Genomic DNA, 15,304 nt, shown 5'->3' on the forward strand with positions numbered 1-15,304 from the left:
CAGGAAGAACCCTAGAAAGCTTCAGAGCATGGTTAAATTCATGCTGCTTTTGGAAGAACAGAGTGAGAATAATAGGGCTTTCTTAAGTATATAAAAATCAAAATGACTGGATAAGACAGATCAGGAGTAAAAGCTTTCATATTACAACCTACTGCAACTGTGACTAAGATAAAATCAACCTTTTGCAATCTGTTACAGTCAGATTGCACTTTTTAAATGTAGTCTGTGTAACATTTGTGGTGTGCTAAGGCTTTAGAAAAATACTTTAAGTGGGACTTAAAAGCTTCTTTTACAGCCAAAAAAGCCCAACTTCTTTCTAATACGTACATAGCAAAGCTGTATTATTGTGTTGTGATGTAGTCAACAAGATACTATTAGCCAAAAACAATTTTAGAAACCAAAATATGTAAAGAATGGAAAGTATGTTGTCTAGTAAGCTAAGAAAAGCTTACAAATAGGCTCATACTAATACGGTTTTAGTTGCTCATAAATTTTAGCTGTTACTGTGGATTTTTTGCTTTGGTATTAAGTGTTTGAAATCTATGGGTCAGTATTTTTATAAGGTCAGTCTAAGTCTTCTGAAAAATTGAAATTTACAGATTTCTTCAGCCCTGCTCAATTAGCATTATAAAACTTATTGTTTTCTTTTGCTCTCCAGTACTGCAGTCCAGAAACACCTTAGTTAACCTAGAAAAGAAGTATCTAGTACCTCTGATAACTTTCATTACTGATAGCAATCTTCATTTAATAACATTTTCAATTATTTTTTTCCATCTAAAACATTCTAAGTTTCTGAGGCAGTGAAACTTTATTTAGTGAATTCTTACTTCAAATACAAAATTTTGAAAGAAAAATGCTGCGGAAGGAATTGACCAGTAATATTTTTAGTGTTTAAAAGAGCCCTGGAACATACTCTTATCTTGCCAAGGATTGGTGTACTTTAATTTTGAGGTTTGACTAGTGGTAGTCCAGAAAACAAAGGAAGAATTCTATACTCTGTATATTCTATATTTTAAATGCTGTTTTACTTTCTTAGTTGTCTATTACATTCTCAAAATAAACCTTTTGTGATCATAGAATTAATTGTAAATTAGTGTAAAAGTCCATTTACTAGTTTGGGTCAAAGTGTACATAAAACAGCAGGTTTTATCCTCTGATTTTTTTGTTTTTTTGGTCAGTGGCAGCAAATGTAAAAAGTACACAGAAAACTTCTTATAAGGAAATGAAAATACAAATATTTACTCAACTTTATTCCATATTCCTCTCTGTCTGGTTGAACAAGCTGCACAGTGTGGAAAAGAATACATCAAGTAAACAGTGTTTAGGTTTTCTTCTTTTGCATTTCCATATTTTATTTTAATAATATGCATATTACCACTGCATAAATTAATGTCGGGCTCATTTAAATGTAATACTTTTGCAAATTCTTTGCCATTGCAATGATTTACCCTTTTTAGGATGAAATGGCCTGGGATGCTCAGCTTGATTCCAGTTCCCCTGCTGTTAAAAGAGGAACTGAAGATGCTCTATTCCAACCTGAAGAGACAGCCCTATCCGTCATGTTCTGTAAATGTCTGCAGCTGGTGCTCCTTACCTCTTCAGGAGAGCTCAGGATGTGTGGGATGGAAGGAAGGATATGGGGAGAGGGCCTGGAGGAAAAGAGGGAGGTAGTAGTGCCTGCTCCTCCACGTCCTACCTGTTAAAAGCCTTATCATATCTCCTTCTAACCATAAGAAGAGGTTAAAACTACACTTTCTGGGAATTCTTTTAGGTCTTTGTTTCAGCACTGCCGTTTCCCCTGGAAAACAGTTTTCCAGGGTGATTGTGACAGATTTAGGTTATTATAGATGATGAGGATACGGAAAGGATGGACAGAAATGCAAGTCTCATTTAGGAATGGGTGGAGAAATGACACTTCTGGATAGGAAGTGAGTTGACAGAATGCAGAAATTAATGTTTCTACTGCTAGCTCACTGAAAACCCTGCTGACCTTTTCAAGTCATCTTCTCCAGACAATATAACAAACCACTTTATATTTTCCAGCCACCTTTGACTCCAAATCCTCTTGCAATCTCAATGGTCCTTCGTCCCTGCTTACTCAGTTTCCCAATCTTTCCCCTTTACTCCCTCCTTACCTCTGGGTCATCACTCACTCCTTCTGTACTCCTCTACAGTTGAGTCCTTTTCCAAGGCTTATACAGCTTTGATTTTTGATTATACTGCTTCAAACTCTCTGTCCGTGTAGAATTTATATCTGTTTACTGTCTGTGGTGGTCACTTGTCATATTTAAAATACCATATTATGTTTATTTTTGGCAGATAAAAGCTGGCCATCCTTAACAAAAAATGAATAACTCTTTCTTTTTAAAAAATAACATTTATTTGGATTTTGTCCTTGATAACTTTGAATGACAATAAGAAGGCTGTCAACTCTTGTCAATCACTTCATTATATACTTGACAACCTTAAGTTAGAACAGAAGAGAAGAGCATGGCTGAAGAGTAGCAAACCTAATTCTAGATAAAGAAAAGAAAATTCACCCTCAGGAGAGAATGAAAATGCCAACTGGGCTTTGCTGTATTTTTCCTTCCATCAGTCATCATTTGTCAGTTTTTCTTGACAATCTAGGCCCAGATAAGTCAGATTTTAACACTTTACTGATTCTTTTACGTTTTCATTTTGCTAACATAATTTTAAAGGAATAGTTTTTATATACAAGAAGAGGTAGTGTAGTTTGTCTTTAAGAGCACATTAGGAATATGTACCTCAGAGATCTGTCTCATTGTATTTTGGCATCAACACCTGATTTGGCAAAAAGCTGCACTGGAAAGACTTCTGATGATGAAATTTAAACTTTATTTAAACTAGTCCTATTTTTAATTCACTATTCAGACTTGCAGTACACGTCAGTCAATTCACAGAACCTGTAGCTTGATATCTTGTGTCTAAATCAGTTATTACTCTTCCCAGAAATTTTCTTACGGGACTTTGAGGTGCAACCTGCTCAATGTTTTGTTTGTGAGCTCTGAGCATTTAAATTTTAAACAGTCTGTGTCCAAATCTCTTCTAAAGAGATCTTTTCCAGTTGCAAGGATATTAAACAATATTAACTGCAGGTGGATTGTGAATATGTGGCAAAATTTTCCCAATGATAATCCTTGTAAATTTAATCTGTAACAGACTTTGCAGCTTTAAGGATGGATTGCAAATGCTGTGTCCCAGCATCTCAGGAGAGTAAAGATTTTTGAAAGGTGATCACGTATTTGATGGGTAGTAGTATTTTTCTAGGAAATAATGGGTAATAAATCAAGATGTGATTTCATTGTTGAAAGTGTAAGCTTCTTAGAAGTGTGCGTGAGCTGGTTAGAAGTTAGTGAGCTTGTACCTCAGCTTTGTTTTTTGGCTTCCTCCTTGTACTATTGATAACAGCTCAGGTACTCTTCAAAGTGTGCTTAATATAAGCAAACAAATACAAGAGTAAACTTAGAGAAATGACAGGGCAGTTTACCTGCTCTGCTGAAGTCACTGCCAAAACTAGAGCTTGCTTCAGTGTAGTTAGGTTTTCTGAGATGAGAAATTTCCTCTCCTATTCACCAAAACAGTTTTCTGACATTCTAACCATCTTTTTTATATGCTCTTTTCTTAACAGAAAACATTCTATCTCTTCAAAACACACTTCTTTAAAGGTCTTGGACATTATTGCTCTTGATAATAGCACATTATTTATGAAACAGTAACTATTTTGTAAGATTGTATATTTTTCTCTACTGATCACAAGCAGTTTAAAATACTGGAATCTGAAGAGGAGCCCATTCAAATTAACACTTACGGCTGCACAAGGTCCTACTACCTTTGGCTTCCTTTGCTTTGAATTGATCGCTATGTAATAAATATTAGAAACAGGCAGTGTATATCTTCATAGTTTTTTGTACATTGGAAATTATACGAATTTTTGGTATCTGATAGATACTCATATGTTTGATTTGGCTGATATTTGAGTAAGAATTGGTTTATTTTTTACTTGCTGATTGAAGTAAAAATAAAAATGTATGCCTAAAGTGATCTTAGTTCTTTCTCACACTAAAGTTAGTGATAATATGAAAATCACTCAATCCTGTTGCAGATTTTGTGCTAAACTTCCAAGTAAAGGCAGCTTTGACATTGGGTACAGTGCTGTAAAGCTAAACTCTTGTGAGATGCTCTTGTAAAGAGAGTCAATGCATTTCACTGGAAAAATTTTGCATTTCAAGATGCTTGGCAGGTCAGGTGGGAATACTTTCTAACCTATTGTGGGGGGTTAATGATGGCAGGCAGCTCAGCCCCACACAGCTGTTTGCACACCCCCCTGCCCCCACCTTCCTAGTGGGGTGGGGGAAAGAACCAGAAGGGCAAAGGTGAAGAAAACTGATGGGTTGAGATAAAGACAGTTTAACAGGTAGAAAAAAACCTGCCCATGCAGCAAAGCAAAGAAGGAATTCATTCACCAGTTCCCAAGGGTAGGCAGGTGTTCAACCATTTCCAGGAAAGCTGGGCTCGTTCACAAGTAACAGTTACTGGGAAAGACAAACTCTTTTAGTCCAGATGTCCCCCTCATCCTTCCCCACAGCTGTTATTACTAAGCATTGGGTCATATAGTCTGGGATATCCCTTTGGTCAGTTGGGCTCAGCTGTTCCCACTGTGTCCCCTCCCAATTTATTGTGCACCTCCAGCCTGTTGCTGGTGGGGCACCATGAGAAACAGAGAAGGCCTTGATGGTGTGTAAGTGCTACTCAGTAACAGCGAAAAGATGCCTGCATTATCAACACTGTTTTCATTGCAAATGCAAAACACTGCCATCCAGGCTGCTGTGAGGAAAGTTAAGCTCATCCCAGCTATGCCCAATACACCCTTGTAAACCTGGGCCCTGCTGAATAGCATTTGTTTACTGGTTCTTTTCATTCTTTGTAATAAGAAATTTCTTTTTTCAGCATGAAATCAATGGTTGAGATTCTAAAAAGATCAACTTCCAATAACATACTTATTTATGGAATTAAAATAAAAGGTGCCACCACTCAGAGTGTGGCTATAACTTCTCCATTTGCGTTTGCAAACTAAGCAGTTGAAAATGAGCAAACAGCATTCTTTCCATACTACAAGAACATAAAGTGTATTTACTGGAATCTACCTCCACTTCTGCTGTTGAAGCAATGTACTGGAGCAGTCTTTGCCATTCCTTCCAGTGAACTATGGCACTGTAACTGCTGGAAGACAAGTGGTAGAAATACATTCTCATGCCCATTCTTTTAAAATTATTTATGAAAGACTAATACCATAAGATGGGCATATCTAAAAACATGTTACAATCAAGTGCTAGACCAGTAACAGGTTTTGATTTCTATTACTTTTCTTATTCTCTTTTGTAGCCAGAAACTCCTCTGAAAATGATTTTTTTACTAAACTTGAAAAGAGAATGAAGATTTGCATGTAAGCTCTGACTAGGAAAGAGAATAATAAGCAACCAAAAATTTGATGGTAAAATAAATAAATATGTTAATGCTTCCCTCACAATTTTAATTATTTTAAAATCAGTTTATTGAATAAAACTTAATTACTTATTCAATAAGAGAGAATAAATTCTGATTTCTCTTTCCTGTTTACAAAAAGAAATAAACAATTTTCATGGCTCAATATTTCTATATTTACCACCAAATTTCACTTACCAGTCAAGGTGTTTGTGGTGTACTCCATTTCTGCTACTGTGTCAATCTAAATAACTTTTCTTCCTCCAAAACTGCTATTCTTTAACATCTAAGAGCACAGAATACTGAGAGAGGGCTAGTAAAATTATTGGGACTTCCCTTATTTTCATGCAAGAATTTCTCATTTTATTTTTCTGCCAAATTTCCTTCTTTGTCAGTTCTCTTGGGTTTGTTATTATCTCTTTTACATTGTGTGCTGGAAATCAGAAAGGATCTGTAGTCCTGGTGGAACAGAAGCAGCTTTCATCCTGTGTCCTGTCCAGTCTCAAAATGAAATAGTCTGAATCACATCCAATCTCAAAGAATTCTTCTTACTGCACTATTTCACAGTCCAACTGGATGATTAACTGTGCTTTATCGGTATATGACCACCATAGCCAAATTCTTTTCATATACCATATCTGCAGGTCATGTCTTTACAGCTAATAATTTCATCTATCTTCAGTACCTCCAGGAAATTTCCTTTTCAGGACAGACAGCTGCAATGGATAGATAGTGATTTCTCTGTGTGGGGAAAAATTACTATATTTCATCTCCTCTAGAAATACAGAAGAAGCTCACAAATTTCTGTTAGCCAACAGGAAAACATGCTTTGGATAAAACATAATTTCACTCTGGAGAGTTGTAGGGTTTGCAATTTCAGGTGCTTTGCATGGCTTAAATTTTGAGATCTTAGTTCCATTTTTTTTGTGGAGGATTTCCTTGTTCTTTTCTTTCCTTCTCTTTTCCAGTACCAGGAATAAGACATATTGCAGGGAGCAGAATGATGAAAAACACACCAAGTTTTAAAAGACATTGTGTTGGCATATTTTACAAACTGCAAAAAGGCTGCACTCGTAGGTTTACGAAGGAGTTACGAACTCTAAAATTGCACTTTTAGAAGAAAGAAATAATTCATGTACTGCTCTTTTCTGTGTAAGGATTGTTCCTGCTCCATAATATTTCAAAAATTTTCTACATTTTTCAAGAGTTATAATTGTATCAACTTTCCAGACTCTCATTAAAATCAGATGTCTTTTGTTTGCATACTTTACTTTAAAAAGCTGAATGTATCTCACAGTATTCTTTTCTGCATTAAGATAGCTTCTAGCATGGGCTTGGGATCAAATTTTATTCTCACACATTTAAAAGATCAGTCAGTTAATATAACAGGGAAAAGAATGATTACTTTATTTACTCATTAAAATGTCATTTTTAGAGGCAGGTGCATAAAATTGTTTGTCCACTAGTTACAGATTAATTTTAGTGATAAACCGATTTTATGCTAAGCTTTGACTTAGGCACTAATGGAATGGTCTTTAAATTGAATTACTTCAGAGCGTTATTTTGAACTATTTTTCATAAATCCCTAAGACAGGAATGTGTATTTAAATTCTGTAATTCAGATGTTCACAAAGTGTTTTATTTCTATATAGAGATAAGTAAAATATTCAGAGAGTTATCAAACCATTTCATCTGTTATGTAAAAAAGAACAACGGTAAGAGCTTGCCTTTCCTTGAATTTTATCCAAATTGATTGAAGTCTTTATTCAGGAAGTTTAAATACTGGCAACTGCATTTTTTCCCCAGTGGATTAGGTTCCAACTCAAGATGGCCACAGAACTGTTAATAGCATATCTTGGATGTATTCTAGCAATGTTGTATAAATATCTAAAGTGACTCGCAAGAATGCCGTTGACTGTACTATCTGGCCTGCCATCAAGATCTGATGCTTACTGTGGTATAGCTGAACTTTGATGTATTTGATGTATTTTAATTAAGTCTACTCTGACCATTCTTCTTTGTGGTGGTTTAGCTTGTTATCCTGCTCCATAAATGGGAATGTGCGGAGCTGAGTCAAAGGAAAAAATGAGGTGACTTTTTTAGAACCAGAATTCTTGAAAATGAGAATATATTCATGTTTTCTATTTACTGCCCTTTTATTTTTTTTTGCATGTGAGGAAAAAATGAGGCACTCAGAACCTCACCACTTATTTATAGCTTTTTCCTTAATGTGTGGGAATAGTAACTTGAAAGATAGGTGTGAATGTTTCAATGAACCTTGCTGAAATTTCACATTTGCAGCCGTTAATAAAAAAGCATAATGTTGTAGGTGACTCCTTCCAAGGGGAACTGAGGGCCCTGTGTACAAACTGGATCCATCCCACAGGGAAGTCTTCTGCCTCCCTGGAGTCCAGATAAGAGGCATTATTAAGAGACTCCCTGGAGTGATTTGGCCCTCTGATTATTACCCACTTCTGGTTGTCCAAGTCAGCAGTGACAAGTTCTAGGGCAATCAAAAAGGACTGCAGGGTACTGGCATGACTGGTTGAAGGGACAGGAACACAGGTGGTTTTCCTAAATCCCTTTGGTAGCAGGTAAGAATGCTGAAAGGTCCAGGAGAACCCATGATCAATACATAGCTTAAAGATTGTTGTCATTGAGGAAATGTTGGCCTTTTTGATCATGGGATAGTTCATACGGTACCAGCCCTATTGGAGAAAGATGGAATTCACTTCTCTAAAAGGGTGAAATGTTTGCAATTTGCAGACAACATCAAGTTGGGGAGGAGTGTTGATCTTCTGGAGGGCAGGAAGGCTCTTCAGAGGGATCTGGACAAGCTGGAGTGATGGGCTGAGGCCAGTTTTTTGAGTGTCAACAGGGCCAGGCTGGGGGAAGAATGGTTGGAAATGTGACTGGAGGTAAAGGACCTGGGGGTGCTGGTCAACAGCAGCTGAACAAGAGTCAGCATGGATAGCCTTTGGCATCCTGTCCTGTACCAGCAATAGTGTGGCCAACAGGACCAGGGCAGTGATTGTCCCCCTGTACTCGACACTGGTAAGGCCACACCTCAAATCGTTTGTTCAGGTCCGGGCCTCTCACTTCAAGAGAGACACTGAGGCGCTGAAGTGAGTCCAGAGAAGGGCAGTGGAGTGGGGGAAGGGTCTGGAACACCAGTCTGACGAGGAGCAGCTGAGGTAGCTGCAGTGGCTTAGCCTGGAGAAAAAGAGGCTCAGGGAAAACCTTACCACTCTCTCAAACTACCTGAAAGGAGGCTGTACCCAGGTGAGGGTCTGTCTCTTCTCCCATGCAACCAGTGACAGGACAAGAGGAAATGGTCTCAAGATGAGCCAGGGGAGGTTCAAGCTGGACATTAGGAAGAATTTTTTCACTGAATGAGTTAGGGATGGATATGCTGCCCCAGGGAAGTGGCTGCCAAGGGAAGTGGTGGAGTCACCATTCCTGGAAGTGCTCAAGATGTTCAAGTTCCAAGCACTTCGTTCTATGGTTTTGCTGACATGGTGGTGTTAAGCCAAAGGCTGGACTTCGTCATGGAGGTCTTTTCCAACCTTAATGATTCTATGTGCATGAATAAGAAGATCCACCTCCAAGAATTCTCATTACAAGTTGCACTCTTCTACATCTACAAGAGAAGCATATTTAAATGAAGTTTTCCATTATCAAGTTAAATATATGTAGGGATTTATAGTTGGTTGTTTCAGAAAAGTTTGTTTGAAATTAAAAGCATTCAAATAGTTTTAGATTTTAGATTTATTGTATTTGCTTGTTACACATCACTGCCTTGTCTTGATCAGTAAAGGGAAATTGCTTAGTTCTCTTTTCCTGTGAATAAATTCTCTTCTTTAATTTTCATTGAACATACTGTCTTGCTAAAACGAGGTCATTAAAAAACTTGAAACAACAAGAGGTTTTGAAACAACTCACTGTATTAATTTCAAAGTTTTATTTTTTTATTTGAGGCTGTAATTAAGATTCCGTTTTTGCATTGTATTTCACCATGAAGATGCAGGTTAATTACCCTGAGCTTCTCCTACTGTCCCTGCAGAATATGTCCAAAGGACATAAGCTCATGGGGAAATTGATCCCAAAAGTGTTGCCAGTGTTACCAGAGAAGGTGAATCAGTGCTCGTGATTCTTAATATAGACCAACACTCAGTTGAAAATGCTGCTGATACATTTATAGGTAGTTGACTGGACCTTCTAATATATGTGCAGCATATGTCAAACAGCCTGTCTGTGTCTGCTAGGATAGTTACCATCTCTTGAAATAACATATGCCACGCCATCAAACTTTGTCTTCCATTGGCATACACACCAGAGGTTTAGTCAATATATTGGTTTCAGCTAGGGAATATGAATTTTCTAAGTTCTGGGCTATATCAACAGACTTTCATAGTCCAGATGGGGCTGTAGACAAGTCCTTGCCACTTTTTCAGCCTGTAACTTTGTTCAGCAGGTTGAATTGACATGTTGTTGGAAATGCAGAAGCCAATGTGGCTTATTCAGCCGCAGGCTTTCATCAGTTTGGATGCACTACTTTAACACCACAGAAAACTCATAGATAGTGCGTCATGGAAAAAAGGTAGCCTCTGATTCTTGTTGTTTATACATGTTTGAGAAACAGCAGTTTCCAGTGATGATGTATTTTGATTTGCCATATGTGTGAAAAGTTTAATTAGCATATTCATCACCCAGCCCAGAAGTAGCATTACGATTGCTTTCCCAGGCAGTTCATAAATTGTGCAATTCCAGCAGTCAGCTCTGTCTCCCAGAGACAGCTCTGCATCCTCCCACAGCAAGCAAAGTGAGTGGGGATAAGGACTTGATCAGGACTTAAAAAAAAATATGACTTTGATATTCTCTTAAAACTGATGGGCATGAGGATCTACATTTCCTATTAGCTTCAGCAGTAGCCTGTCCTGCATGATGAAGATCAGAGGTCATGCTCTGCTCTGGGAATATGCTCTTCTCCTGGATCCTGCACAGCCTAGATAATAACTGTGGTCTTTTTTGTGTGCAAATCATTGGAGGCTATATTGTGGTCATTACCATTTTCTTCTCTTAGGGAATTAAATGATGGAGCAGAGTCCTGTAACTACTTTCTTGCCTGTCAACCCTTTTAATAGGGTGTCACCTAGCAAATGGATTTGAAATTGCTGGAAACTTGCTCACTGGGCAGAATTCATCAAGGGGCTCTCCCATCAAGCAAAGAACTGGGCAAAGGGCTCCCGCAAAGTTACTACAGCAACTTTATGCCAGATGTGCACTTATTTAAAAAATAATTTTGTTATGTTTTTGATTTATGTTGGGATTACTGGGCGACAATCAAAGAAAGTTTTTGCTGCTCTGACAAATAAGATACCTGTTAATTTCAGCAGTGTCCAAATGAATGCCAAGATATTGAGAACCTCTTTTTTCCCTGTACTCTTACCTCTATTCTTATCCCCACACATATCTCAAAGTAAGCATCATGCTGTATTGGATAGGCTTGCACTATGCATTTTGGTTTAGGTCAAGGCCACTGAATTTGAAAGATCAGACTACACAAGGTTAGTTCATGTAACTCCAGAAAACTGTAGAGCAGAAGGAAACAGTGACTTAACAACTCAATACATTACACCTGCCACACTGGTTACAGCCTGAAAGAAAATGGTGTCTGTACTCCTAGACCAGTCCATGGTGGAAAACAAAGTCCAGTAAGGGGGGGAAGATGGAGAAATCCACTTCAAAGGCACATTCATGCTGCAGCATAGGCACATCCACAGTGGTCTTGGTATTCTTAGACTCCACAGGGAGTTGTAATGTGATTTTCTTGCTACAAAATTTGTTGTGATAACTGATGCTGTCATAGAAGAAGATGAGTGTTTGAGACATGTAGAATAACATGACAGAAAATATTGGCTGAATACTGCCTATGGCTTAGTTTAAGAAAAAAACCCAAAACCCCCAAACAAACAATGACATGAGAGCTAAATAACAATTATTAAAATGCCTAGCTTTCATTAAGATTGGGAGAAAATTACCTCTTCATTAGCACTCCTTGGTTATTATTTTTTTTTATGTGCTGAATAGGGAAGTAGAAAGCTAACCCAGTATTGAAACAGAAAGAAAATAAGACTTTAATGAGGGTTTCATCAAAAGGTTAATAAACTCTCACCCCCCTCAATATCCCAATTTTGCTGTGCATTGTTTTTCAGTGTTCATTCTCTAAGAATCCTTACAGTTATATTTCATTAACATTGAAATGCATAATAAAACACAATGAAATTGAAACATATTTCAAATATCATTGCAAGAAGTCAGACAAGGTTTAATTCAATTCGTTTGTTGTTGACCAACAGTATCTGAAAAGAAAAATGAAAGATGGCATTGAATTTACTAAGCCTTTATTTTTACTGATTGTCCATAAAGTTTTGCAAGTAAAGTTTCAGAGAACACTGTAGACATACTTTACCTGTTGAGTTGAAACATAGGAGCAAAATTGTCCCTTTTTGGGACTTAAAATTGCACAGACTTCAGCAGGTTTATTGCAGTAAAAAGAACAGATTTCCACCAACAAAATTATGTGTTAGCTCAGATAGTGACATACCTGGCACACAATCTTGTCTGCTGTCACATTTATGATAACTGAGAATGTGGACAGAAAATTAAATTGGAGAGTCAGTGGATAGTCAGCAATACTGATTAGGACAAGATAATCAACCTATAAAGTAGGTGGGTAAAGAAAGGGGGGAAAAAAATACCCAACCAATTCATTTTGATAACTCAGATATTATTTTGCTCATATTACTAGAAGAAAAAAAGAAATAAACTATGAATCTTGGAACTCCAGATGTAGTTTATCTTTTCTTTTACAATTTTCGGTAAATTTGGATTTTTGTTTTTTTTTTTTATTTTATATTAATTGTAGAACTTTGCCCATTATTTATTTGGTCAGTGCCTGGCAAAATGAAGCTGCTGTATATTGGGAAAGGTTGCTTGGAATTTCCTTATGTTAGCACATGGATTATGCCTTTCCAGATTAAAAAGGAAATTACTAGAGAATATGCTGTTGTTAATTCAGTAGGGTGTTGCTAATGGTAGGTTCCTTCCTGTACGTTTAGGAACTGTCACTGCTACTGTGCTTTTCTTTTTAATTCTTTTCTGTAAGTGTTTTACTACATAAGTGCTAGCTTAATACTCACAATTGCAGTCTTCTTTTGAAATTTTTAATCTTCCTAAACTCAGTATCGTTTTGGCATCTCATTAGACAGTTTTGATGCCACGTAGTGTATGAACAAAATGTTAACCAGTGCGCTTTTCATCAGCTGGTAGTGTAAAACAGACAAAACAACAGAGCTGCTTAAATGCGATTTCTCATGCCTGTCTTTCTTACTATGAATTTCTGTTAGCTTTTTATTCATTTTATTGAAACCTTCAAGATTAAGTGACCTACAACTGTTTATTTTGGTAGCATTACTCTTTTCCATCCCACTTTGCTTTTGTTTTTTTCTGGTGATCTTCTTTGTCCTTAGCTGCTACTATCCTTGTGTTTACCCCCACACCAATTCTGAGCAGAAACTTGTCTACTGGTGTTTTACAGTTTCCCATTGAGCTTTAGGACTATTCAGTCTTATTGCTTATGCTATGGTTAATCTAGACTGCCTGTGTTTTTATTTTTTAGGAAACTGAAGCAGCAGTGCAAGCTAAACAGCCGAATGTGGAAGAGGTTTTGTCTAAAGGGTGTCATTTATATAAGGAAAAACCAGCTACTCATCCAGTAAAGGTAATGAAGCAACCTTTAGCAATATCCATTACTGTGTAATAGGTTATGCTTCCCCTGTTGTACACTTGTCCTTGATGTGCTCTGTTTAAAATCAATAAAAGAACCTGGCAAATGGCATTTGTTCTGTTCTGTGATGGCATAGTCAGGGAAAATGTAATGTTCCCAGCTAAAAAATTTTTGCATATTTTGATGGGGATATTGTTTTTCACATTAAGGTTGTTCTACTCATTCAAGAGTAATTCACACTGAAAGTAAATGTAATTTTTGATGTGTTATTAATGGCAACACATAACATGTTTTAAAACTCCTTTATTTAAAATCTCAGAAATTTTGTCAAATAATAAAAAATGAGCAAATTTTCTAGAAAAGGTAAGAGTCAAGTCATAAAGAGAGTACTTTGCTTTATTTTTTTTTTTCATTTTGAAGGAAAGAACACATGACAACATAGAATTTTCCCACTCAATTTCTCTGCCAAATTTTATCTAGAATGACTGACTTGATGCTGTTTTGGAGCAGAGGACACATTGTTAGGAAAGCTATGCCTCCCAGCACTTCTCTTTTAGAAAAAATGTACTGTAGAATCTGCTCCCTCAGCTTATAAATCAGTTATAAGGGGTTATTTTACACACTGTTCCCAAAGACTATGTGGACCTTCATTGAGACTAGAGTGTAATTTTCTATCCTGTGGAATCTTGAAGTCATCAGCAGCCATCCTCTCATGTCTGGTTCAGCTGCTTTTTGGGCAGGAGACCAAACTAGTGAGGCAAATACCATGCAACCAGAGCTTGTTCTGGTTTCTAGTTTTATAACTGCTAATTAAGTATCTGTAAACGTGATGATTAAGAGTTCCCAGAAACAGTAATAGTGGCTTATTGATTACACTAAGTATCTATTACAATTGCTTCTGACTGGGCAGAGATTGTAAACTTTGTATTTCAAGCTTTTCAAAATGTACAGCACTCCAAAACCAGAACTGGGAGAAAAAGGCTTTCTTCACAAAGTTGTCTATAGGTGATCTCCACAGTGAATTTCTTGTTTTTCTATATAGTTCACTATAGTTGACTAAATAGTATTATTTATTTATTTTCTAATATACTATTATTTTCCTATAATAATAGGAAGTATTATTTTCCTACCTTTACAAAATTTCCTCCGAATTACTTGTAAATCCCACTGGCAGATCTCCATTCACAGGAACACATGGATAAACTGATAGTCACTTTAGAAATTAATACATGTTTAAGAATGATTTGGTTTCTCATCTTCTTTCCTGAACAGAAATGCTTGGGAGTTATTATCCCCTTTGGTATATGTGCATTTTTAATGATCAGTTCTCGTAAACATGATAAAATGCTAGAAGAGGTAAACTCAAGGTCACTTGAGTGGGCAGAAGCAAGACTGTTGGATGTTTTCCCTGGCTAATAAAGCCCTATTTTTGTTGGGAACTGAAATGTCATCTACACACTGAATGGATGATGGAACAAGAATCACTCCACAATAACTGCATTTACTCATTTTGTGTGACTTCAGCTGCATCTTTGGGGATCTTATTCCACGTTTTAACAAGGAGAGTACTCAAACAGAAAACTATAGGGTTTGGCTTTCTAGATTTTTTAATTACATATAAAGAATTGCAGGACCAATGCTGCCATTTTCAAGAGGAAGAACTAGTACTTGTTTTACATAAGAATGACAGAAGTATAAATGATGTTGAAATTACTCTGTTTAGCTGAAAATTCTGACACAGAAGTGTAGGCTGTGTCCATATATTTTAAGTGTTCACATCAAAGACTGAAACTTGCCAATTTTTACCAGATTTACTAGAAAATGATTACTCTTTTAAAGCTTATAATGTTCCTTGAGTTGTAGTTTTGACAATGATATTATAAAACATATCTGTGAGGAAATTTGTAGCTTGTGGAGTGGTGCATATTTAATTTTTAGTCCCACTTTGCCTTTTACTTGTTTCATTACATTCTGTAGTTTCATTTAATTGCACAGCCTGTGGTGTTAATTTCT

The 15,304-nt window shown here is 36.7% G+C and overlaps 1 protein-coding gene across 11 annotated transcripts in view; it reads left to right on the forward strand.

Moving 5' to 3' along the window:
• Positions 1-15,304, forward strand: part of DMD (dystrophin) — a 1,181,561-nt gene that overhangs the window by 821,967 nt on the left and 344,290 nt on the right. For all 11 annotated transcript variants that reach the window (XM_042035506.1, XM_042035543.1, XM_042035536.1 and 8 more), the window contains one exon: positions 13,184-13,285. In XM_042035506.1, the coding sequence (XP_041891440.1) occupies positions 13,184-13,285 (102 nt within the window). The remainder of the gene's footprint in view (positions 1-13,183; positions 13,286-15,304) is intronic.

This window comes from Corvus kubaryi, unplaced genomic scaffold (genome assembly GCF_017639235.1).
Source record: "Corvus kubaryi isolate FWS band 111438036 unplaced genomic scaffold, C.kubaryi_AGA036_p1.0 133, whole genome shotgun sequence".
Classification (NCBI taxonomy): domain Eukaryota; kingdom Metazoa; phylum Chordata; class Aves; order Passeriformes; family Corvidae; genus Corvus; species Corvus kubaryi.